This window comes from Haliotis rubra, unplaced genomic scaffold (genome assembly GCF_003918875.1).
Source record: "Haliotis rubra isolate DU_JTF1 unplaced genomic scaffold, ASM391887v1 Scf37, whole genome shotgun sequence".
NCBI lineage: Eukaryota > Metazoa > Mollusca > Gastropoda > Lepetellida > Haliotidae > Haliotis > Haliotis rubra.
The window spans coordinates 606,898-633,950 of NW_025767046.1; the positions used below are offsets into that span (position 1 = coordinate 606,898).

Genomic DNA, 27,053 nt, shown 5'->3' on the forward strand with positions numbered 1-27,053 from the left:
ATGCCTCAAGTTTGGTATGAACCTTTTACAGTATCAGAGAACAGACACTCAAGTAAGATTGGAGGCTAATGAGATCTCATTGCAGACTAATCTCAGAGTGATACCATCCACAATGTTTCGGTAGTTCAAACCGACCCTCTAATTATGAAGTCAATCACAATAATCACAGAAGATAATATATTCCATGTGAACTGATATTGAAAGGTGATGGTTCCAAAGTGGCAACATTTACCCATTAAGACTAAAGCCTATATTTAAGTTGGACAATAATGGTGTACTTCTCTTCCCTTTGTACGATGTAGCCATTAAACAGGTCTTTGTATTGTATGGACATTCAGCTGGCCATTGAAATACACTGACCACTTAGAAATCAACCATTATGCTAATCTCTAACTGAATGCTTCCCACCCCTTGTCTCAAGGTGTGAACTGTATCAAATTGCGTAGCATAACAAATACAAATTTGACTGATGTTGAATAATTTTATGCCATGCTTCTCAGCACACAATGAGAATAAATCGTATCAAAATTCCCTCAATTCTCATTCCCAAATTCATTATAAGATTAAAATGCAGATTTCCATTTCCAGAAAGCTTTATTCTAATTTTGGCTCTTTGATCTTAAATTAGACATTCTTTTGTCAAAAGCTGAATGTAAATCAGCCCTTAGTTTGTAATCAGTTAAGTGATTGTAAGATAACTTGGATTTCGGGCCATCAGTCAGTCACCTCACAAAGGTCACTGTTGATGCTGAAGGTGAGGTTTGGCCGATCTTACCATTTCGAGCTGTCCAAGCCTCCCAGCCAGGACATAAATTTCTAGCTATCTCACGAAATCATCCCAAAATGACGGAAATCATCCCAAAATGACGAGTGATTGTTAATTTATGACAGGCAGGTTTTGACAGTGATTGAGATCCGTGCCGTGTTTGTATGGATTTAATTGAGCACAGATTTGAGCTCCCATGCAGGTTTCCTTCTTTAACTTATCTCCTGTTGAAATCAGTTGAAGTTTGACTCGGCTGGGATATTAAATCATTGGGGTGATAGAGAAATTACTGGATTTGACAGTAATTGCTTCCAGGGAGTTAAATGACGACATTAAGGTGTCATTTCATGGATGTTCTTCATTCTCTTGGCAAACTCATCATTATTGTCTCCCCAAACTGTATTGAAATATTGAAATTGTTTCTGATAGATTAAATTTCACTTGAGATTAGATGTAATCTTTGATTGTAGCTAAACTAGACTGAAACTTTGTACGTGAAAGATGAGGCCATGTTATCATGAGCTGCTAGGATGATATAACTGAGGATGATTCCGGGAATGGTAAATATTTGAATCAGTATTTAGTGCCATGTATATGTTAATAATTTAATAAGTACACTGAACAAGCAAGTTATGGATCAGGAATATATCGGGGGAGATGTATATGAAATTGAGTGATCCGTCTTCACAACAAATAATAGATAAGTACATACATGGTTCCTAAATATTTTGGTTTGTATATATATGTATGTAACTATGCATATGAATGTTTCCATTCTTTAATGATCATACTAAATTCGAAATGTTAAAACAACATAATAAGCTAATGTAGACAAACTTCCTGTTTTCCAAATGGATGAAAAAATCCTTGAACTCAATATTGGAGTACTTACATGTATTTCAGTATTTAAATAAAATATGTTCACAATACAGAGGAAAATACAAAGTTTGAAGGAGTTCATTGGAATTTCTTAAAGTCTCAATATCCAAATGCTGCTGTTGAGTTAGTCTAATTGTTTGAGCATTAGCTTGTAATGCCATGTTCTTTGTGGGATGCCCTCCTGCCATCATCATCATCATCATCATCATCATCATCAAGCTTCCCTTGGGGTAGTCTAGTGGTTAAAGCGTTGGCTCGTCACGCCGAAGACCCGGGTTCGAATCCCCACATGGGTACAATGAGTGAAGCCCATTTCTGGTGTCCCCCGCTGTGATTTTGTTGGAATATTGCTAAAAGTGGCGTAAAACCAAACTCAGTCAGTCAGTCCCTAAGTGAATCCTCTTGGTTCTCAATTCACTCTCACACTCACTCACTCACTCAAATATTTACTGTATTTAACAGCTCACAATGAAAGGCATGAGCAATCCAATCCTATTGTCATTATAAAAGTAGTGATCTGGCCATTTGCTAATTCAGTGGCTCTCACTGACTGGCGTCAGTGTTTATACACATGCAGATAACTGTTGATAATTACTATCGTAAATTAACGCAATAATCTCCTGCTTCTTGGATAATTGAATCACTCACACTAATGAAACGTGATTGGTAACTGCTGCCCAAACAGATCACATTGGTTTGTATATTAGATTGTGATGATTGTGTTTGCTGCAAAAATAATTTCCTTAGACCCTTTGTTATTTGAACATTGAGTGCCTTTAGAAAGTGGTTAAATGTAACATGGGTTATATTTGGGATTACACTTTGTCATTGGGATCCACAGTGGTTGAGTGGGTTGGATTGCTGTTATTGTGTGCTGGTGAGTAGGTAGGTGCCTTACACTGAGAGTTTGGGTTCCCAAAAGTTTGAAGATTAAGGCACGTAATCAGCAGTCTTTGATTTGATCCACTCATCCACCACAGCTTTTAGTCCTTGATTTACCCAAACCAGTATACTCCAAGAGGACCCTCAAAATGTTGACCATTTTAATTTGTTACAGGTCTCCAGGTGACGCAGACATTTGTGGGATGTTTGAGGAACGTCTACTTCAACGACTTCTCAGTCCTCCACGGCCTCCGGACCACAAACTCTCAGTGTGCATACCATGGTGGCTCCACCCCGGAATTTAAATGTGACCCGACCCAAGAGATTCCTTTCACCTTCCCCAGGTCGTCGTCGATGTTGCGACACAACACTCGTATGCTGCAGAATTTGACAGTGTCGTTACATTTCAAGACAGTCAGGAAGAATGCATTGTTGTTCTACGTGGCACTGATTTCAAAGAGGGATGGTGGCGCTTATGACTTTGGTTTCATCGAGGTACAGAAATGTCACTTTCTTAAAAAGATTAATTTATTTTCTTTGTATGTACCTTTGAAAACTACTAGTATGTGGAGTGAATAGTTTTAGAACTATACACATATTCTGTAGGTAATGGGTGTGTATTTACAAAGGCAGAAGCACTCAACTGTGTTAGCCTTGCTGCCAATACAATCAAGATTGCAAGAGTTATCTCCCCATTTCTGCTTTGCTCAAGAATTAGATAAGCAACACAAGAATCTGAGAGATGTACAATTCTTTTATGACATGATTTGCTGAATGCACAAAGAAAGACAGGGGACTTATTGGGTTGTCCATTGTCTACAGTTCCGTTCTCGGTCTCTTGTACTTGATGCATCAGTCCACCCTCTCATAAGAGGGATTCCCTGCGAAGACCCTGGTTAGAATTGATCTTCAGTAACCCATGCTTGTTGTAAGAGGCGACTAACAGGGTTGGGTGGTCAGGCTCGCTGACTTGGTTGACACATGTCATTATACCCCAATTGTTTGGATCGAAGCTCGTGATGTTGATCACTGGATTATCAGGTCCAGTCTTGATTATTTACAGGCTGACACTATATAGCTGGAATATTGCAGAGTGCAGCATTAAATAACAAACAAATTGGGATGGGGTGGGGGGTTCCAACTTCATTGATCCCGAGAAACAATCACATGATATGCTTCTCTATACTGACCCTGGGTTTGAACAAGCTTGAATACATGGTCACTGATGACATGTTTATTAGTCACTGATGGATATAATGAGTTTTTGTTGTCTCGGTAAATGAGGATGTATAACACTTGTCCCCATATGTTGCTCTTGCTGCAGGTGTGGGTGAAGAATGGCCTGCCCCTCCTGTACTTCTCCCCCTCCAATGACCCCACCCTCACCCAGAACCTCACCCTCCCAGCTCAGGTCAACAATGAACAGTGGCACTCCCTCAAGCTCACCCTCAAAAACAAGTAAGATGCTGTAACACTGAAGAATAATGAGAGTAAACTGATCTATTAAAAAATGTTCGAATACTAGAATATCACTTGTTAGCCTGTTGATATTTGTGGTAGAAAACAATAATTTGTGCACTTAATGATATTTACCTACTGGAATATGTTGAAACACTATAGAAAATTTATAATAAGCTGATAAATATGTTTGAGTGCTGTAGAAAAACATTAGTGTGCCTGTTGATATGAATGTTGAAAGTTTCTTACCTCTTGTGTAATATTCCATGACTGATGCAACAGTTCATTTAGAAGTAAATATTACATACCAGGTAGATATTTTGATGTTAATGTCATCAACAGATATTTACGATCACACTGTAGTGAGGGGCTGAATAATTAAAAAATGAAAGTGGACTTTCCATACAAATATAGGTTTATAAGGCTGATAAAATATGAGAAAACTGTTTGTTTGCTCAGTGTGTTTATGTATTCATAGATGGTACCAGAATATAATCAACAATGCTCAACAAACCAGGACAGACATTTCTTAACAACGCCAAAAAGCATGTCCAATAACATCTGTTTTCTCTCCCCAGCAAAGTCAAGATCAATGTGGATGAGACAACACGGACCACTACCCGATATACTCAGACGCTACGACAGCGTGGCAAAATTGTGCTTGGGTATGGACTCCGACGATACAAAAGTGAGTGACAAAATATGCAGAAGGCTTCTGTTATTCCTGTTTTGGATTCAGAATCCAAAGGCCTGCAGTACCCAGCAACCTTTGCTTAACTTCCTTTAGTGGCCACATGTAGTGGGTTGCTTGACTAATGCTTAGTCCCTGATAAGGCTGTTACGATTCACTCACATATTCGGTGAATCGAACCGTATCCCTTCATGAATTCAATTCGTTATTCGTGGCCACCTGAACCAAATATTACCAATTATTTACGATTAAGGGAGCATGTTTTACTTGAATTCTTATGTCCATTTTCAAACTAAGATATGCAAGAATGGAATATGTACTAGCATATGCAGTCATGTTTGTTTGCCAAGGCCGCGCACGGTACTGTCACCTTTAACTATTACATACCAAATTTGAGTGTCATGAGATTACTGGTTATTGCTGTGACAAATTAAAACTGTCAACATGGGCGTTCCATATTGTGCCTCAATCACTTAACTACAATATTGTATTCATGAAAAATTATTCGTATTCGTTACCCAATATTTGGATACATATCATATTCACCACATAGTGTATTCGTTGCAGCCCTACTACCTGAGTACATATGATTCTGATAATAAACCCATTTAAATTGAAAAGGAGTCCCAGTGAGATGGGAGATTCAGAACCTGAAGAAATCTACACTATCTTCATTCAGGGCTCTAGCATTGCAGGGAGGGCAAGGCAGTAGGAATAATAATACGGTTCAGGGACTGTCAGACCAACTAGGGGGTTACAGATTAGCTGTAGTAATGTGATAAATCTGTTTCAGATTCTGAAGGGTTTGTGGGCTGTATGAAAGCCATCAAGATTCAAGGTGAGAAGATTGACCCCATCACCACCATCGACTCCAGCGCTGCTGTCGGCATCAAGCTGGACGGCTGCCACCTAATCAACTACTGCGCTGCTGACAAGATCTGCGAACACAACAGCGAGTGTCTGTCTGACTGGGATGGAGTACAGTGTGACTGTCCCAAACACTATGAGGGGAAGGCTTGTCACTTCTGTGAGTACACCAGACTCTTGTCAACTGTGTCATGTGCTGCTTCTGGAAAAAGGGAGGGCTGTCTTTAACATTGTCTTCTGCTGCGCTTCACTATGAAGAGTTGTGTCCCTTTACCAGGATCTGCCAATCATTGGTTTGAATCACTGATTATGAGCAGACAGCCTATCAGGTTAATTATCTTTCCTGGGAGTCTTTTTTAAGTGCTAGGTTTCAAAGTGGTAGTTGCACCATATTTCAGTGTGCAGAGTTATGTCCCTTGGTCAAGCTTGGATCTGCTGATTATGTCTTCAAATGCCATGAAATACCCAAAATACAAAATACAAAAATGAGCCAATTCACTCACCCACAAAGTGAACTTTCTCAAACTGTATTTGAAGTGCAAATAGAGAATTGCTCTCAAATGAGTCAAAATCTGTATAGTTGAAAATGACAGACGAAAAAATGATAGACCTTGACTTCAAACATTTTGTGATTCTTGAATTAAGAAGCAGTTTGTGAAGAATTTTGACATTTTATAAACTTTCATTCTGTTTTACTAATGACCTGAAGCTTCCTCAGGTAGAAAGATTTTAATTTTTCCTTTTGTTTTTGTTGCAGCCAAATATCCAAGAACATGTGACTCTTACTTCCAATCTGGTCGCAACACGTCTGGTGTGTACCTCATTGACCTTGATGGCAGTGGTAACCTTGACCCTGTGTACGTCCAGTGTCACATGAACAAGATGCACAAAAACTACATGTACGGAGAAACAGTGATTGACCACAACTTCCGTGTCAACACCACTGTGAGGGGGAGCAAAATGAATGACGTCCGCTTCCATCTTGATTACAGGTGCTGCCTCAACTTGGCTCATTAGTACAATATGAATAAGGCACTGAAGAGCCTAACATTGTCAGTCATGGCTTTAGCCAATAGATGTTTCACATTTGATAAAAAAACCAATTCGGTCGAAAGAAAAAACAATTCGGTCGACAGAAACCGACAAGACCAACCAAAGTAACCACTTTTGATAGAGCTCTTTTCATCTTACAAGACACTCAAAAGGATTCTCAAATGTCTTGTGTATATCTAAAAATTCATATGACAGGTTATCCCTTTGAAAAGCTGGGTAGTATATTCTTTATGTCATCATGTACAGTGTGGATCAGATCAATGACTGTCTTGCCAAGCAGCTATTTAGTTATTTACTGACCAAAATGGCTCAGTTTGTTTTTGTGAATATTTAGTCTCTGTGATTTACAAATATTTTCTCATAATCAAATCAACCCATAGAAAATGCAGAAAATCAGTCATGCGACTAATACTATTTCTCATAAACCACTGATTGCATAACAATGTAAAATGTTATGCATCTTGTGAATCTTTATTGCTTATTTTGAATAATTGAAAGTAAACTTTTCAAAGTAGTGTTATCTTGCATATCATCGTAAAATGGATTGAATATGGAGTAAACATTTTTAAAACATAGCTTTCATTCTACTGTGATATAGTTAGGAATACTGCTGGTACTTAACTTCCTGTTATGCCATGATAACATGATATTCAGTTCCCAGACTAATGCTCTGAATATGTATGATTTTGATAGTGACAAATAAAATTAAATAAAATAAAATTGAAAAGGGGCTCAATAAAATAAAATTGAAAAGGAGCCCCAATCAGTTGGGAAATTCAGAACCTGAGGAAATCTAAACTTGCTTCATTTAGAGCTTTAGCTCTGCAAGGAGGGCAAGGCAGCAGTGAAAATAATGTGGTTCAGAGACTGAGGCAGACTATGTTACAGTGTTCTTGTTGTGTGATGGAAACTGGATTATCTAGATGTCATTAGATTAACTGGTTGATCTGCTCATGTGTAAAACTCCCTGTCCTTTGGTTCAAGAAAAGTGTTGAAATGACCCTAATCACATATGTAAGTCCTAAACTGCCAACTTTCAATGAAAGTTACTTTCAAACTGACTTATACCAAATTACAGAGGTATGAGCCGAGAGCAGCTGAGGACTCTGACACTGTTCTCCTACAAGTGCCGTCAGCACATCGCGTACCGATGACGCCAGTCGCCACTGAAGCCAGGGATAAAGACTTGGTTCAAGGCGGCAAACGGAGAGATTGTGGACTACCTAGGCAACCAGAAGTCTGGTTACTGTGAGTGTGAGGGCAGGGACACGTGCGATGGACAGAAGTGTATCTGTGATCAAGGTACGTTATACAGCTGGGTAGTATGGAACCCTCAACTTACTTTTCTGGTGTGTGCACCTCCATAGGTTCTACATGTTGAATGTCCCCAGTGAAATATACCGGCCGTAAAACAGGAAATCATTCAAATATCAAGGATTGAAATCACTGATGAACAAGAATGTGTTTGTTTTCCAAATGTAGTAAATCTTAGTGAAGTCTAATGAGTCAGCTATTGTCTCCTCCTCCATCTCTGCAGAGATAATGCAGGAAGGTGATTTGTTCATTCAAGACATGCTTTCCTTTGAGAGCAACTTATACATGTTAAGAGCCTGGTGAAAATATTTACTTTGATGTTGTCTAGCTTCTCACAATTTTCATTGTTGGTTGTTATCAGCTTCTGATGTGTGGAGGGAAGATGTTGGTTTCAACGGAGTCAAGAGTCAGCTGCCATTGGTGGACATCACTATCCTCCAGAATGAGATGGAGTACCTTCAAGGGGAGGCAACTCTCTCTCTTGGACCTCTGCGCTGCTGGGGAAATGGTAGGTTTAGTGGAAGAGATTCTGCATGGTGACTCATATAATGAATTAATAATTAGATTTTCATCCAAGGCTGTTGCGTGCACATGTAAAAATACAGATAACATTTATATTTAATTGGTTTATATACGTTACATGTTAGACTTGTAGGTGGTATTGAGTTTTTGATGAGCCTAATTGAATAATAGAATTTAGGATAATATATTTCGCACTGAAACATTCCACTTTGAGCTGCGAAATGCAATACAGCATGTGGTCACTTGTATGCATCTGCTTCCAGTGAACCAGCCCCTGGACCAAGCAGTCACCATCACTCAGGAGAACAGCTTCATCACGGCAGCGGCCGTGGGTTCGTGGTGATCTCTACCTCAGCTTCAAGACGCACCAGACAACAGCACTGCTCATCTACCAGAACTACACAGACACCAATGCCAACAGATTCTTGATCAAGATTGTAGATTGTAAGTTATTCCTTCATTCATATTTGTAGGACAGTGGGGTAGTCAGTGGTTGAAGTAATGTCTTTCATAAAGAATGCCTGGTTTCATTTCCCCCACATGGGAACGTGGGCCTTTTGGTGCCCCCTCTGTGATACTGCAGGATCATTGCTAAAAGGAGCTGAATATCTTAATGATGACACTCAATAGTATCAGCATAAAACAAAACCTATCAGCTTGGAATCGGTAATCATGCTCTTTGTCTGAGTTAAGTGCCCTTATTAAACTCATTGGATTAACTCAATGAAAATAGCATAAGTCAGGAGTTGAACAAGCAGCTACACACATGCAATCATATATCTGTGTAACAGAAATATTCTTCATGCTACATTAAACCCATTCATTTAAGCTTATATATCACAGTAATATTGTGGACTCGCTTCTTGTTTTAGCTCACCAGGTGGCGTTCTACTTCAACATCAACGGTCACCACATCTCCCACTCCCTCTACACAGCAAGTGCCCTGGACGGTGATGACTGGCATACCGTCGGTATTGAGAGAGACCCCTACAACATCCGCCTGACGCTTGATGGGAAGAGACAGCTCGTGGAGCTGCCAGACCCCCTCCAGCAGCAAGATGCCCTGTTTGGTGGGATGCTTATGGTTGGGGATACCAGAAAGGTGCGTTTTGTTGTCATGGAAACATTTCAGCAATTCCTGGAACCATTTTAAATGTAGATCCATATTGAGGGAAGAATGATTGTTTTTTGTATGTATCTTAATTGATGGATGCTCACACAGTTGTTTCTTATCAGTGCTATACATCAAAGATCTGTGCCCAAACTGTGGCCACTGGTATTCCTCAATAAGTGTGGGTGTAATGCTTTCATGCTGGCAAAAGTACATGAGTGAGTGTTCCATTTGAACATGAGCACATGGAGGCGGAGCATTTTGCATAATCACATGACAGAACATTTTCTGTAATCACGTGATGGCGGAGCATTTTGTGTAATCAAATGACAGCAGAACATTTTGTGTAACCAATCACACTGGCAGAACATTTTGTGTAATCACATGATGGCAGAACATTTTGTGTAACCAATCACACTGGCGGAGCATTTTGTGTAATCAAATGACGGCAGAACATTTTGTGTAACCAATCACACTGGCAGAACATTTTGTGTAACCAATCACACTGGCAGAACATTTTGTGTAATCACATGATGGCAAGACATTTTGAGTACAGAGGGTTTCAGGTTTCATGCGTATAACCTTGTGTCGTATTTAGGCTGGCGGAGAAGACAGGGGAGAGAACTCCTGGTTTTACTGGCTGTATCCGAGGTTTTCTGTACAATGGGAAGTTCCAGGACTTGGAGAAAGCTATGGATGCAACGTAAGCTCCTGAGGGGTCTTGCTCTTATCAAAGTAACATAACAGTACAAGAACCAGTATTTGAAAGTCATTTGGACTTTTAGTCTGAAAAATCAATTCATCATGAGACAAATATATCATTTTGTGTGTTGGGCTGTAGACCTGTCAATCATGAATATATTGAATGGATTTGCAGTATGGGTGGCGTGTCCCGAGGGTGTATGTCGTCCTGCTGGCCCAACCCATGTGATAACAGCGGGACGTGCGTCGAGTCCTGGGGCTCATACACATGCAAGTGCAAGGAGACATGGTCCCATCACGGCATCAACTGTGAGATCGGTAGGTGCAGCAGACGTCAGGGTGACAATTTGATATTGAGAGCTGATCTCTTAAGCTCAGGAATGATATTGAATGCAAGGTCCAAACTAAATAAAAAATACTCCTGAAAAATACTAGTATACAACTGATGTAATGTCCATGTTTATCAAATTTTGGACATTTTGCTTCTCAAGAACATTTTCCAGGCTTAAAATCCCATGTAACAATAATTTCAGCATTGTTTTACAATGTTAAACATGTTTAATATACCCAAGGATCATGATTTCCTTCAGTCACATTGCAACAAAATCTTTGTGCTACTGCTAAACATAACTTTGTTTAGCAGTAGTGAGAACTTAGATCTGATTTTGATTTGATGGAATTTGTTTCCTTGGACATGCGGATCATTTATCTCGTTTTCCCAGACATCAACCGTGACGCAGTGACCCTCAGCGGGAACGCAGCTGACAACTCCTTCCTCTTCTACAACATGACTTCCCACCCGGAGATCCTGATGGACACCATCATCCTGAGTTTCCGGACGTTCCAGTCTGATGCCCTGCTCCTGTATGCCCATGACCACCTAAATAACTTCGTCCAGCTCAAGTTGACGGGCGGCAACACCATCACCATCACCTTCAACTCCTACAAGAACATCATCAGCGACTCCATCACACTGAAAAATGGTATGATCAACGTGTTGTACTTGTTGACTTGATTTCTTTAGGAATCCTTGCGTCTTGATTCTTTGAGGTCTGGAATTGAGATAATATGTCTAAAGGCCTCATCATATTTCTAACCAATCGTTATTAGAAGCACCAAGTAAATTGCCTTATAATTCATCTCTTTTCACATTTTCCAATAGTTGAAATACAATAAATTGTTCAGAGGAAACAATTTGTACATGACCTGTTTATTGTCAATAAACAGTAAGTTGTCTCCCTTCTATGTTGAAGTTGCTGTTAAGACCACAAGCACCGAGACCTGTTATAATTGAGCTTCTCGAGGCATTTGAAGTTATCACATACTGTTAGACAAAGCTACTAGTCTTCCAAGCCTAAGATTTAGTGAAAATTTAGGGATGCTTTGCTTTCTCTCCAAATATATTTATTTCACCTGCACCACCAGCCCAAAATTAGCTGTATTTTCATTGAATGGTGACTACATTTGCATATGCAAATTTTATTGGCTAGCTGGTGATTCTTTATCACACAACCGTGAAGAGGGCATGAATTATGTACCTGAAAATCTGTACACACACTGAAATACATGGAGAAAAGGACCATGTTATTAGCCGATGGACATTGTTTTCCCAGAGGTGCTGAATGATGGTCAGTGGCAGCAGGTGATAGCAGAACACTTCTACAACTTCACCCGGCTGCATGTCCACAGCGAGACCAAGGTCATCCAGGTTAAACGCTACAGACTGGACAAATATGCTCGTCGGCCATTTGACAGATCAGAGAAAGGTTGGTCAGATTCGCCACTAGATGAAATCTTGATCAGATGAAAAATGTTCTTATTAAAGTGCAGTAGTAAACATGGAGAGAACATGGATGATGATGATTTTGGTGGTGGTACGTCCTTAGTATCGAGATGACACTTTGAGAGTAGACACACACAGAACATAGTATCATTGGTTTGACTTGCTCTAACTGTTATTAATGGGGTGTTACTGTCGGTTCAGTTAAGACATGATAATGATGATGGTGATGATGATTTTGGTGGTGGTACATCCTTAGTATCGAGATGTGTGTTAAGCCCATTTCTGGTGTCCCCCGCCGTGATATTGCTGGAATATTGCTAAAAGCGGCGTAAAACTAAAACTCAGTCAGTCAGTAGTATCGAGATGACACTTTTAGAGAAGACACACAGAGAACATCTGCTAACTGCTCTCAATGAAGTGTCATTGTTGGTTCAGTAACGACATTTTGATTTTCAGAGGATGTTTTAATGGGCCGCCCCATGACAGAACCAGCACCTTTTGTCAACCTGTACGTGGGCGGTGTCATGGATGGCGTGACCTTCATCCCATCCCTCAAGGGATGTATCCGGGGACTCAAGATCGCAGACAATATCATCAACTTGGGAGAGAAGGCTCGCGAGAAAGGAAATTATTCAGGTACGTCATCTTCTGAATTCACATTAGAACAATGACATTGTAACTGTGGAGTAACTTTTGATCAAAATTATTGTTTGAATGACTAAATGCCATTCTGAGATGTTTTCTGGGTTTTTTACCTGTTTCAAAATGAAGGTTCAAATAAGGTGATGGAATTGCCTATCTTACAGTTTATCCAGTCATTAACTTCAATGGAATCACAGAGGAAAGAACCTGCAATATGTGGAAGTCTAGCATAATAATCTCACTGAAGTTCATTAATGGCTTTAGTATAAAAATTACAATTATATAACCATGAGATTCAGGTTCGTAATGCAAGTAAGATAAGAAAATTGTTCTTTAACAAAAAATGTCATGCTTTATTTTGATTTTACATTTTTGGGGGTGGCTTTTTATGTTAGTTGCTGTAATCGGTTGTTTGCTCCAGTTGTGCATCCCGAGTGTGAGGCTGGTTGTTACGAGAAGACCTGCTACGAGGGCTATTGTGACGAGCACTGGAAGGATGCTGAGTTCAAATGTGACTGCAGCGAGACACAGTACACAGGAACACACTGTGAACTGGGTGAGTGTCTTGCTGCTTGAACAATAAGGGCAGGGGTTATAGCGTTTGCTCGTATTGTCAAAGATCTGGGTTAGAATAGGTCTTCAGTAACCCATGCTTGTCGTACGAGGCGATTAACGGGATTGGGTGGTCAGGCTCGCTGACTTGGTTGACATCGCATCCCAGTTGCGTAGATTGAAGCTCATGCTGTTGATCACTGGATTGTCTGGTCCAGACTTGATTATTTACAGAACACTGCCGTATAGCTGAAATATTGCTGAGTGTGGCATTTAACAGCAAACAAACAAACTTGATTCTAATCCCATCTAATGTAATCCATTATGTTCAGTGATTTCTGGTAGGAAGGTATGTTCTCAGCAATAAGCAGTGATAAATTCTTCTGCACTTACACATGATTTTCAGAGCCGTGTGCCGGAGTTGAGGGAAACACTGTCGTGCAGTACGGATTTACTTTGGAGGAAGCCAATCAGCATACTCGTCAAGAGCAAGTGTCCTTGACCTTCAAGACAACAGCGAGGATGAACGGTGGTGATCAGCAGGCTGCATTGGCCATGGTCTTGGTGCAGAGTTCTGTGTAAGATATAGTCGTGTCATCTTAACATTTCTTACCTCGGACAACCTCGTTACCATATCAGCCTGGTAGCAGGGTTGACATGTTTATCATGTTTATCGAGGTGCCCAACCTCAGATCGGAATCGCAGTGGTTGGAATCCCAAACCAGAACTTGACATTTTGTGGCAGCAACACTGGCACCCAAAGTGGGGCTAAGCACACTCAAATTCGACAAAGTACCCAAGTATGAGAGTATAGCAGTGTGTGATTTCATCTCACCAATGACTACTGTTCCTTCAAGTTTTTTATCGTCACGCTGAATACCCGGGTTCGAAGCCCATTTCTGGTGTCCCCCGCCGTGATGTTGCTGGAATATTGCCAAAAGCGGCGTAAAACCATACTCAGTCAGTCAGTCAGTCAGTCAAGTTTTTTAACTTGGACCATTTTGTTATTAAAAAAATTCTAGTGTATTATAGTGATGTCACTTTCAAGAGATTTTGTCCAGTTTTCTGTCAAAATGTAGTTTTGTTTCAGGACAAAAGACTATGTTTTGGTGTGGTATGAACCAGGCTCCTCACAAAGAGGCTCCATCGTCATAGAAACCAACCAGGCTTTTGGAGTGTGTAAGTACCTGGTGTACTGGACACCTGTACATTTTGATTGTCTTTACAGAAACATTTCAAATTCATCCAGCACTAACTTGAAGTTGATAATTATAGTCAAATATTCAGTAAAACATACTGCAACACATTAGGGTTCTTTAGAATGTCCTCCCACATTTACAGATTTTTACAAGGACGTGAATAAAAATCTTCTGTGACAAGTGGGATAAGGATTATATACCCTTGTTGTCTGGTCACATTTTCATGGCATACCACTGATTTTATCATGGGACCCTCTATTATCGCGGTAGTTAATGTTGTCGCCATCGGGATTATGAACGGCTACTGACATTTAGCATGTTATATATATTTTCAGTTGACTGATGTTTAATCTTCATTTCTGTCACAAATAATGTGACACATAGTCGCAACTCGTTTAATACCATTGCGGCAATTCCGATTGTCTCGTTTGACTCGGAAATTGAAGCAACTCTATTATCGCGGTATTGCTATTTTTTCACTATGGCATGCGGTACAAGCAAATGACACTGTGAAACGTTTACTAAGACAAGTAACAAATCTAAATAGTTTGATCATTAAAAAATATTTAGGAATTTCATTCACATTAGTAATATCATCATGTTTTTAACCCAAACATCTGAAACTTCTACTCATTTGGATACAAGGCAACAATAACGTTACAAACTATTGTTTTTCCGCCTTAAAACGTACCATGCAAGTTGCTGCCATGTATAGAGTGAAGTTGTTTAATACGTCACTTCCTGTTATATTTTTAGCACGGAAAATATGCAAATAACCTTATAGTTGTGGCAGGATTACTCTTGACGTAGTAAGTTTGATTCATGCTAGATGTAATGGCAGTAGGGATCATACTAGTTTCAAAATGTTCCAGAACTTATGGAAAAGATGAATGCTTTACTACTACGATTAGACATGACATTCAAATGAAATACATGACTTTTTCAAGAGCGATGAATATATTTTACATAATTTGCATATGTAAACAGCCAATGTGGGGGCGTGGTGTTTCTGATTTCCCGATGTTTTTGCGTGCCGCGATAATAGAGAGTCCCAATATACAATAAGTTGATGTAAGTTGAATAAGTGTTTAAGGCGACATTAAAACTCACTCACTCATTCAACCCACTCACTCAGGGATGAAAATGTAATAATGAATGTATCATGGTTTTATGCTCAGATCGGATGAAGGTATCTGGAAACTTCGCTAATGGACAACCACACAGGATGACCTACAAACGGAGTGGTCCGGAAACGGTTTTGACCGTAAGTATGCAATACATGTTGTCGTTCTGTTACAGGTATCCATTTCATAGAATGTTTGATTATATAATTTTTCTTGAAATAACAAATTGCATCCCACTTTAATTCCAAATTTGAAAGTTGAAACCCTTAACGCATGGTAAACCATTAAAAACTTGATTTGACTAAAGTGTTATAATCATAATTTTTATGTGATTGCATGATCTTGAGGAATAGTTATGCAAGTATATATGGTGATGATTTCAGAAGGGATATATATATATATAACTATCAAATCATATATGTAGATGGAGGTTAGAGACGATATATTGATAACCTTTTATCATATGTCTTAGATCAATATCCATCATATATGCTTGTTAGGACTCCCATCTTCCTGCATGAATCATGATCCATATTCGTTTCATGTTCATTCCCATTTTTAGTTTAGCTCTGTCAAGAAAATTTCTCTCTGACCATATGCTTGACTGAAATCTGTTTGAAATATTTTCTGCTTTAAAATGACAATGCTTCAGTAAAATAAAGTGAAAGTTTTTTGTTTTGATCAATGTTGGGCTTGCTTGTGAAGTAAAGTATATATGTTTTCAGTTTTTGTTACAGTTTTGCTCCACAAAAGAAAAGTATATTGTAATGAAGTTATTCTTCAACAACTTCTTATATATTTTTTTGTACAAATTGAAAAAAATTCCTTTTAGACTTTACAAGTATAACATTCAGTGCTATTTGATCTGAAAATTGAAAATGATAAAGCTTAGTACTATGGACAATGTGGTCTATTGTGATGCATTCTGTTGGCTGATTGAAAATGCCTCACACTGCCAACAAAATCAAAGAAATGTCCATATTTAGATTTTAGGATATGTAAGAACCAACATCATTTCATTTTCATTCATTTACATGAACACATGTTACCCAACTCTTCATACTAAATAATATTGCCGTTAGTTATATACCTAAATCTGCTCGCTCCTTGTTTGAAAACCCAAATATATACCCCTCATTTAAACACCCAGATCCACACTCCAATCTTTGAACACCCAAATCTACTCTCCTCGTTTGTACCCCCAAATCTGTATGGAATTACCCTAAATAGACTGCTCAAATATTATATCCCGTATGTTATTATCGTTTTACCCTGTATGTTATCGACGTTTTACCCAGTATGTTATCGACGTTTTACCCCGTATTTTTAACTTTGCTTTGCTAACACAACAGGTGACACCACTAGACAAATATGGATATGAAATAGTAAGTACAGATGAGTTATGTCATATATTCATATTGCTATTTGTGCCAACACTGCTGTCAACAAGAGGCCCACATTTGCTTGTTCATGAATGCAATATGGCCGCTGCTCGGAGGTGGGTTCTTTATGGGCTGACAAACCCACAGCATCAACAAAAGATGACATATCTGCTTGTTCAATTTTATCTGTGCGGAAATGTTGCCCCACTTCTAATCTTAACTCCGTACAATCCTGCTTTTGTATCTCACCCTTTAATTGTTCCAAGCAGTTACTGAAATCTGTTGGAGGCAAAATTGTATTTTATTTCTGAATATTTGTTACCAAATTTGAAGTTTATTAAACTATAATCTAGGATATAAATTGTTTAATAATAGATTATATCGTGCACTGAAAATTCAAATATTCAGCTGTTATTTAAAAAACCCATCAGTTATCAGTTCAGTATGGTTTGAAAATGACGATAATGTGCTTTAACTCTGAGTTTTGAATTTCAACTTGCCAGAGTACACCTTCACATGGGGCAGATAGTTTTACGCCTTGTATTTTCATGGGTTTACGAGCAAAATGTTTAGTCTGAATCATTGTATGCAGTGCACATTGTAGCTATGTGTGTACACACCCCTTTGTCCCTCACTGATGTCTTTACCCAATATTCTTGCTGCCTTCGCTTACCTCCCCTGCACAACACTCTCCTTGCTGCCCTGGTCACAAATGTCTAATTCTGCTATCTGTCAAGATTTGTCAAGTTTTAAACTTACCTTAATTCATAAATAAACAAATAAATAATCAGGACCATTAAAATATTTCTATGGACTGGACAGACGAGGTGTAATTAAATGTTTCTCAGGCAAGTAGGAAATTTTACCCATCGGAATTAATGTTGCCGTGATTTTTTGTCATGTATATGCCAACCATCCATTTCTGTCATACTCATTTTCAGCATCATCACTGAAAAAAAAGTAAAAACGAAACTTGGGTAATCCTAGCAATTATGTCACAAAGAATGAGTTTATGGGATTTCCAAAATGACCACCATGGCAGCCATCTTGACAATATCCTTTCAGTCTGTTATGGGTTTACATGAGTCATGAAATACATTTTGAGATGTACCAAGTGGTGATTTGTTACTGTGCTATGGCCAGTTGTTAAAACATTATTTTAACCTTTACATATTTTTCATTTTGGAATTTGTGGTTGTTTTTTACAAAAATTCAGATGAGCCATTATCAAAATTGTGCAAAGGGTAGAATTTTTAGTTATTAGTCATGAAATAATTTGAGGATTAATTGATCTAATCTTTTTAAGATATAAATTCAACAACTACCCAATATGTAGTCGTTACCAAATATACTCAATCTCCTGAATCATGTATTTTGTTTTTATAACTAAACAGACACTTATTTCATAAAAGAATTTCAAAGCCTGTTTTGTACCATTATCATATATAATGCTGAAGTGGTCTTTAATTGATAATTCCTGCAGCCTGAGAAACATTTTTTGTCTTATTACCTTATCAAAACGCAAGTAAGGGATATTAAGAAAACTCACATACTATTCCTTTCCTTGTTTCAACAGTTATGCTTCAGGTAAAATCATGCCTGTGTCCAGTTAAATCTGATTCAGTACCTCAAAAGTTTAAGAATAATCTTTTGATGACTGTTTATAAACATAAGCTGCACCAATCTTCTTAAAATCTGTTACATTACAAATGAATACATGTGATGTAGATTATGATATTCATGAATAAATATACCATCACGAATCTATGCAACTCTAGCCATTCATCATAGTTATCATGTAGACAATAGTTTAGTTCAAGTGCTTCAGCCTTATCAAAATTATTAACAATTCTGACAGTGTTCTGTTGCTTTCTATGTTATATCAGTGAGACAAAATTACTCTACACTGCAATCTAAATTGAAATTTTTGCATAATTTTTTGCATGTTTGTAATAGTTTTGTTATTGCTTGTTATCTGTGACGGTCAAACACCTGAAGGTGAAGTGCTTCTGTTTGGTGAATTCAATCATTTGTTGCACATTGATTATAAAGAAAGCATTGGGACACTGCCTGGTCTGTGAATAATTCTGATGGGGCCTAGTACTTCAAATTGCTGTGCTATCTTGTAGGAGGCTGATTCTGATTGGGCAATAGTGCATCTGTGCTTCAGATCTGATTGGCTGAGCTTCTTTCACTCATCCAGTGTATGAGATGTGGGCATTCAAAGGATTAGATCCTCTCTAACCTTAGGGATGTTGCCATGGTGATTCTAGTCCCTCTCCCCAATGGTTGTAGCAAAAGGCCGACCTGATAATTGGGCAGGTACAATATTGGATGATGTGTGTGATACCCAACATCCTGGAGTGTTCCTACTGTCAACTATGGCTTAATTTTCCAACTGTTGTAAGGTAGCTGTAATATTGCTGATAAAATAACAGCATAACATAACTCTCATACACTCACTAAACATCACTTTATGTCTTTCCGTAAGCTGGAATAGCACAGTGGTTAAGTGCTAGCGCATCATGCGGAAGACCTGGGTTTGATTCCCGGTACAATGTGTTTAACCCAATCTTGGAATCCCCCTACTTGAGATAGCTGGATCACTACAATGGTGCAAACGCACACTCACTCACTCTACCAGCTCATTTAATAATCTCATGTTGGGTAACACTCGGGATCTAGCGTTGTAGTGGCACTTTCATCATAGCCATTTTCCATGGTTAGATCACATGTGTGTGTAGATATGGTGGCGGTTTTTCGGTAGACCGATTTTTGGGCCCTTTGGGTCAGTATCCTACACAGTGTCTGTACCCAGGTCCTTTGTGGACTGACCAAATTAAAACAACTGTCTCTATGGCTGTGGCCATGGTGACCGTAGTAGCCCGTTCCAATCATTTTACAAAATCTGTAATGGACATAATGTAGATGAGTTATATAGTGTGATGACACATGCTGTAGTGCTGAGCTCAACATGGAACATGATTCATCTCCTTCAGGGGTGGAAATAACTTTAAAATTGCTAGTGTACTCCGGTACAGTGGCACATGTAAAATCACTTGTCCTGATAATTTTTCCACTATACCGACCGTTTTCTTGTTGATTTTTTTAAATAAACAACATAATTAACATTGGAATATCAAGTGGACACCGGTACAGTGTGATATACAAATTGCTTGCCCTGACAGAAAAACACAATGGACTCGGACGTCGGGCAATGGGTTATTTCCACCCCTGTCCTTGTCACTTGTTTCTCAAATGTTTCTCTCTTATTTACACATTCAGTAAGACTGGGACTTTCCTACACAATCTCAGTGCTGTGTCCGTCATAATTCTGTGCTAAAGTTTGAAAAATTTACACAATTAGGATTGTTTGTGGAAACGGCTGAGCTTTAGAACCCTTTTTCTCAAGAAACACAATGTTATTAATGAACCTGGGTACATGACAGCGATACTGGGACTGACTTCAACATGGACAACTCTCTTGTAGTGGTGGTTGGCAAAATAGGATGGTTTTATTTTGATTTTATTTGTACTCCATGATTTTTGGTTTGTTTGTTTTCATATATAATTTCTTACAGTTTGTGAAGATGTTGAGGAATTTTGTTTGTTTTTGCCCAAATATTAATGACTAACACTTAAAATTAGGCTTTTGAAACAATTTGTACGTCATTTTAAAGAACACCAAAATAATAAGTTTCATTTTTGATTTTCTTTAAAATCATTCTTTAATGTTCTGCAAGTTCATTTCAGTAATACGTTATCTGGGTGGGTTTTTAATGTTTTTAATGTTTTCAGAATAATGAAAAGCACAATCAAGATGCTAAATGTGGCTTTTTATTTCAGATTGATGGGGAGAGAAATGCTAAGTTTGATTTCCCCGACTTTAATTTGGATAAAATCGACAGGATTTACATAGGAGGAGTAGTGGACACAGAGGACCTGTCGTCTGTCAGTAACAGACTCATCAATTTCACCGGCACCATCTCAAGTAAGAGATTCCGCATGACCAAAATCATTGGGTTCTTAGAGGCACAGTTCCAAGCCCAGCAGTGTCTCAGGCTTTGGACTACCCAGATCTTTAGACCAGCCCTTATTTTGGCTGGTTGAGTGAAACAGGCTGGCTCACTGGTTATACAATAACAACTTCTTTTTATTGATTGTTATCCATAAAGTTTGTTCTATATTGTACTTCCCCACTTCTAAAATGCCACTCAAAAAAGTCACTGGTTATAGTCTGCCGCCAGTTGTGTTGCGGGCTTTGGACTACCCACATCATTAGACCAGCTCTTTGGCTGGTTGAGTGAAACGGGCTGGCTCATTGGTTAAAGTCTGCCCCGTAGTGTACAAAAACATGATCATGATAAGTGAGCACAGTTCTCCTGGATCAACCATGCTGACCAGTGACAGTTGTGCATTAAACAATAAGCGTGGCATTAGTTTGCTTTTCTTGTTTATTGTGGGCTATAGTTCAAAAGTTAGTCATAGATTCCTAATTACACATGTGTTGTAACTGTCAGAGATGATAGAAGTACACTAGTGATCTGGACCATGTTACTGTGTTTAGTATGGTGACTAGTGTTGGGAATTGGTTGAAATCTCACAATTGATGGTTGCTTCATTACCAACGAACAATCATCGAAACAAATTGGTTAGTGTATTTTCCTATCAAGGTTGTTATTGCAGATATGTATAACATGATGCCACTTGCTACTTTAAAGTGATGACTAATAATATCATGAACATAAACTTCCCGGAGTCTTCAAGAAATATTTAGTCATGCCTTTTCAGTTAGTGAAGTGAGTTTTCCAAGACTTAAGCAAGTTTTCAGGCCCTGACAACTTCAAAGATATGTTGCATCGTCAAATGTTTCAAAGACTAAAACAGTAGTTCCAAAATCGTTTGTGTTCGATTATGAGAACATGTCATCGATTGCTTGGTCGTTTTGTCACTGCGACCAATCTTCGATTATTTCAATTAATCGGAACACCACTAATGGTGACCAAATTAGTCCGATCCGTCTTTCAGGGATGTTACTTTGGTGGCGCGCCACCTGGAGGTACGACCCTCAGTTGCTATTGCAGTTCTGCTTCAACCATCAAAATATATGTATATTCTCATTTGAATTCGTTGCCAGGGTTATTATGCAATACCTCATGCTTTTCGCAACTTAAAGCCAAGGTCCTTGGGTTAGAATCGGTCTACAACAACCTACATTTTAAAGGGGCCAAATGGTTGATAGCATGCTATTGTACCCATGGCATGTTTATCATAATATCAATCACTGGATTGTCTGGTGCAGACTGTATGAATTACATGCCACCATCAAATAGCTGGGAAATTGCTGAGCATGCCATATGTATACTCTTATTCTCGATGGGCAAAGTTAGCCAGCCTCATTGTCCCTTGTTTCAGATGTGGTGTTCATGCCGAGGTTTGATGGAGTTGAGAAGGTGGTTCCCCTCAAGGCAATGCTGAATCCCCAGGACGGGGGTGTGGAGGTCCTAGGTGACCCGGTACTGGAGTGCTCCATGTTGCGTCTCTCCCAGACCTACGTCCCCCCTGTCCCAGCTGTCACTCAGCCTACTGTCAAGCCATATGAGGTACTGTTGCAACCCCAGCCATCATTAAGGCAACTGTCAAGCCATATGATGTACTGTTGTAACCTCAGCCATCAGTAAGGCTACCGTCAAGCCATATGAGGTACTGTTGTAACCTCAGCCATCAGTAAGGTTACCGTCAAGCCATATGAGGTACTGTTGTAACCTCAGCCATCAGTAAAGTTACCGTCAAGCCATATGAGGTACTGTTGTAACCTCAGCCATCAGTAAAGTTACCGTCAAGCCATATGAGGTACTGTTGATGCGGCATTAAACAATATTCACTCACTTGCTTTATTTTTTTGCAGGCTGGCATAATTGCTGCATCACTGAAATTAACAACAGTTTCACTCTAGACCAAGACACTCTTAACTGAGACTTATTTAATGTGACATGTTACAGATCCTGACAATGCCTCCATGGGATGTTGGGAGAGCAAGCATGGAGATTATTGGTCGGCGTTCTGGCGTCACCACGAAGCCAGTGACAACTACAACTACATCTCCACCAATAACCAACCTCACCGCGCCAGTCATACAAGGGGGTATGGCGGATGATCTCACCGTTGGTAAGACGTCTTTTTGGATTTAACCGAAACTTACTGTCAGGGCATCATTGGGTCCTCTGCTCCCCATACTAACTGTGTTATACAGCTGACAATATGACCAGGTTTGGAACAATCTGTGCCCAGTTCCACAAAGCGATTTTAGTACTATGATTCTTATAGGCCAATAGTAAAGTATTGGAGTTACAATCTTAGATCTAACCCGTGAAGATCCAGGTTAGAATTGATCTTCAGTAACCCACGCTTGTCGTAAGAGGCGACGAACGGGATCGGGTGGTCCAACTCGCCGACTTGGTTGACACATGTCATCGTTTCCCAATTGCACAGATCGATGCTCATGCTGTTGATCACTGGATTGTCTGGTCCAGACTCCATTATTTACAGACCGGCGCCATATGGCTGTAAATATTGCTGAGTGCAGCGTAAAACTAAACTCTCACTCACAATCTGAGATCTACGAATGTAGAACAGGACCATAGATTTGTAACAACCTCAAAATGGGACAGATTTTAAAAGAAACTGCAAATTCATTTTTGTATTCAGATGCCTCTGCACAATTTTGAAGTTTTTAGCATATTATAACATTCAGATTATATTTCTACGATTAACATCCATCAAAACGTGGGTTGAATATTTGTGAACATTTTTTTTTTTAACATGATGGGAGAAAACATTATTGACCTTGACCCCATTCTCAGCCATTGCAGTGTCCATCATCGCTGCCCTCCTCACCATCGCAGTCATCATCGCGTTCCTGCTGTGTCGCCAGCGGAAACGGCAAGAGTACGACATCAAGAAGGAGCATGACTTTGAGATGAAACAACCCCTGAACCACAACCACTTCACTCCTAGTCCAGTACCTGCGGACCATCTGGCCAAGCTGGATGAGTTCAGCATGGTGTCGGCCACACTCGGACCAAGACGTATGTAGCTGCTTCATTGAAGTTTGTACCTCTTTCAAAGTAGATGGAATGTTTATACTTGTACAGTGAAGCCACATTAACGGATAGAATAAACAGTTTGTGGGAATGGAGTTATCTCCCCTTGAATGTACTTGAACCTCCTTAGAAGAAAAATACTGAAACGTTTCAGCATAGCTTCTTATACTTGAGTAAAATGTGTGAAGCCCATTTCACGGTGTAGCCCATTTCTGGTGTCCCCTGCCGTGATGTTGCTGGAATATTGCTAAAAGCGGCGTAAAACCAAACTCAGTGAGTCAGTCTTATACTTGATCGGCAGTAACACTGTCTATGCATATGCTTGAAAACAGTATAAGAAGCTATACCGAAACGTCGCTATTGTGAAAATAAAGAAGTTGATCATCCATAAAGTTGTGTCATCTCTATACTATAGCAAATGGTTTGAATTGATCTTGCTTGTCATAAGAGACGACTAGCGGGATTGGGTGGTCAGGCTCGCTGGCATGGCTGACACATGTCTTTGTATCCCAATTGTGTAGATCGATGCTCATGCTGTTGATGACTGGATTGTCTGGTCCAGACTGGATTATTTACAGACTCGATTATTTACCGACTGCCGCCATATAGCTGGAATATCGCAGAGTACAACGTTAAACAACAAACAAACCAATCATACAACTTGAGTAAAACCTGACTCTCACACACTTCTCTCATTCCAGCTCCTAAACGTGTCCCCCCACCAGAAGTTCCTAACCGGTTCAGTCAGGGCAGTTTTGTGAGTATGGCAGTGCATCATGTTCCATATCAGTAACTTCTGTTGGTTTCCAAAGTTCAACTAACTGGTTTCCTGTTCTGGAAGAAGCTTATGGTTCCGTTTGTACCTAATATTCCCAACTGTTGGCATGTTGCTTGAAGTTGATTCTGACTTTTGTATGAGTTCCATACCAAGACCTGTTAAAATCATTTACATCTTCCTCTGTGAACTGATTCAATCTGATATCCTTTGACTTACTTGTTTGTGAGAAACAAATATCTGTTCAAACTCAGTGAATGTCATCTTTAGTTGATTGCAAATATGTAGGATCCCTTGAATTGTGAGAGAAGTTCAGGGTTATTAGTTAAGCCTGGTACTGCAGATCATAAGTGGAGCATAGCACTATGGATCTGCCCATCTCACTCCCGATGTGTCAACAAGAAGTTGAGAGCAATACTGCCGACCTGCTTGTCCCAAGTGGAATGCGATACTGCCGATCTGCTTGTCCCAAGTGGAATGCAATACTGCCAATCTGCTTGTCCCAATGATCTGCTTGTCCCAAGTGGAGCATGTTACTGCTGATCTACTTGTCACAAGTGGAGCGATAGTGCTGATCTGCATGTCACAAGTGGAGCATGTTACTGTTGATCTGCTTGTCAGAAATGGAGCGATGCTGCCGATCTGCTTGTTGCAAGTGGAGCATCTTACTCCCGATCTGCTTGTCAAAAATAGAGCGATACTGCTGATCTGCTTGTCCCAAGAGGAGTGATACTGCTGATGTGCTTGTCACAAGTGGAATGTTTTAATGCCGATGTGCTTGTCCCAAGTGGAGCAATACTGCTGATCTGCTTGTCCCAAGTGGAATGCGATACTGCCGATCTGCTTTTCCCAAGTGGAAAGTGGTACTGCCGATCTGCTTGTCCCAAGTGGAGCATGTTACTGCTGATCTACTTGTCCCAAGTGGAATGCGATACTGCTGATCTGCTTTTCCCAAGTAGAAAGTGGTACTGCCGATCTGCTTGTCCCAAGTGGAGCATGCTACTGCTGATCTACTTGTCACAAATGGAGGGATACTGCCGATCTGCTTGTCACAAGTGGAGCGATAGTGCCGATCTGCTTGTCACAAGTGGAGCATCTTACTCCCGATCTGCTTGTCAAAAATAGAGCGATACTGCTGATCTGCTTGTCACAAGTGAAACGTTTTAATGCTGATCTGCTTGTCCCAAGTGGAAGCTGTTACTGGCGATCTGCTTGTCACAAGTGGAACGCAATACTGGCGATCTGCTTGTCCCAAGTGGAAAGTGGTACTGCCGATCTCCTTGTCCCGAGTGGAATGCAATACTGCCGATCTGCTTGTCCCAAGTGGAAGATGTTACTGGCGATCTGCTTGTTGCCGATCTTCCTCTTCAGCGTTTCCCTCTCCCCTCCTGGCATGTCTTTATGTAATCCCCATCCTCTTTCTCAGCCTCTAATGGACGAGGAATTTCCCAACGTCATCTACAGCCGCAAGAAGAAACGTCCTGCATCTTCCATCTCCGAGGTGTTGGAGGAGATGGAGAGGAGACAAAAGGCTAAAGGTATACCAGAAGTGTGGTATAGAGGTCTGAATGTCATCACACTGCCTGCATACTGTCAGTCTGTGGCACATGTATGAAGTTGTCTCTCAACATGGTAGACCTTTCTTGAATGTTGTCAGAATTTCACTTTGAAATGAAATTATTCATTTCACTTGTATAAATGTTCTAGACAATTAGATTTATGCATCTCTTTCACTGATTGTTCTTCACAGATACAGGTTTAATTAATGTTTCTCCTCTTTAGTCAGAATGTCGTATTAACGAAATACTGTTCAAACCAGCATTAAACTCAACTCACTCACTCACTCACTCTTTAGTCCTTTGCCTAAATCTTTATGTAACCATGGTAACCTTTCACCGCTTCATGATTTGAAGCTAATTGACTTGTTTTGAATTTACACACATTCCTTGTCATGATGCATCGTGGGAAATGATCTTGTTCACGACTCATTCCTAACTCATAACCAACAAAAGCATGCAGGAATTTGTCTGAGGTATTGCTGCCATGCTTGTTCTAAGATGGTTTATGTCAAGGTCAGTCACGAGTTGAACGAAGTATCATGCACAGAGAGTATTGATTAACACCACTGCTGGCAATGCATTGCGTCTTACCCATTGGCTGTGTCAGTTACGGTGTGAAACTACTCTAAAGTAACCCAGTTGATGTCCCTTTGGCATGTTGGCATGCAAAGAAAATATCTTAATGGATT

At 39.7% G+C, this 27,053-nt stretch overlaps 1 protein-coding gene across 1 annotated transcript in view; it reads left to right on the forward strand.

Annotated features, from left to right (window-relative positions):
- The window catches only part of LOC124285799 (contactin-associated protein-like 2), a 138,639-nt gene that overhangs the window by 104,760 nt on the left and 6,826 nt on the right, over positions 1-27,053 (forward strand). The window contains 26 exon segments of the mRNA XM_046722066.1: positions 2,703-3,022; positions 3,852-3,985; positions 4,564-4,673; positions 5,470-5,703; positions 6,301-6,535; positions 7,750-7,898; positions 8,272-8,418; positions 8,697-8,876; positions 9,305-9,436; positions 9,438-9,534; positions 10,142-10,246; positions 10,421-10,563; positions 10,968-11,228; positions 11,859-12,011; positions 12,485-12,664; positions 13,092-13,226; positions 13,629-13,800; positions 14,313-14,401; positions 15,600-15,685; positions 16,898-16,930; positions 20,774-20,918; positions 22,343-22,530; positions 22,930-23,095; positions 23,791-24,015; positions 24,732-24,787; positions 26,232-26,343. Of these exon segments, the coding sequence (XP_046578022.1) occupies positions 2,703-3,022; positions 3,852-3,985; positions 4,564-4,673; positions 5,470-5,703; positions 6,301-6,535; positions 7,750-7,898; positions 8,272-8,418; positions 8,697-8,876; positions 9,305-9,436; positions 9,438-9,534; positions 10,142-10,246; positions 10,421-10,563; positions 10,968-11,228; positions 11,859-12,011; positions 12,485-12,664; positions 13,092-13,226; positions 13,629-13,800; positions 14,313-14,401; positions 15,600-15,685; positions 16,898-16,930; positions 20,774-20,918; positions 22,343-22,530; positions 22,930-23,095; positions 23,791-24,015; positions 24,732-24,787; positions 26,232-26,343 (3,987 nt within the window).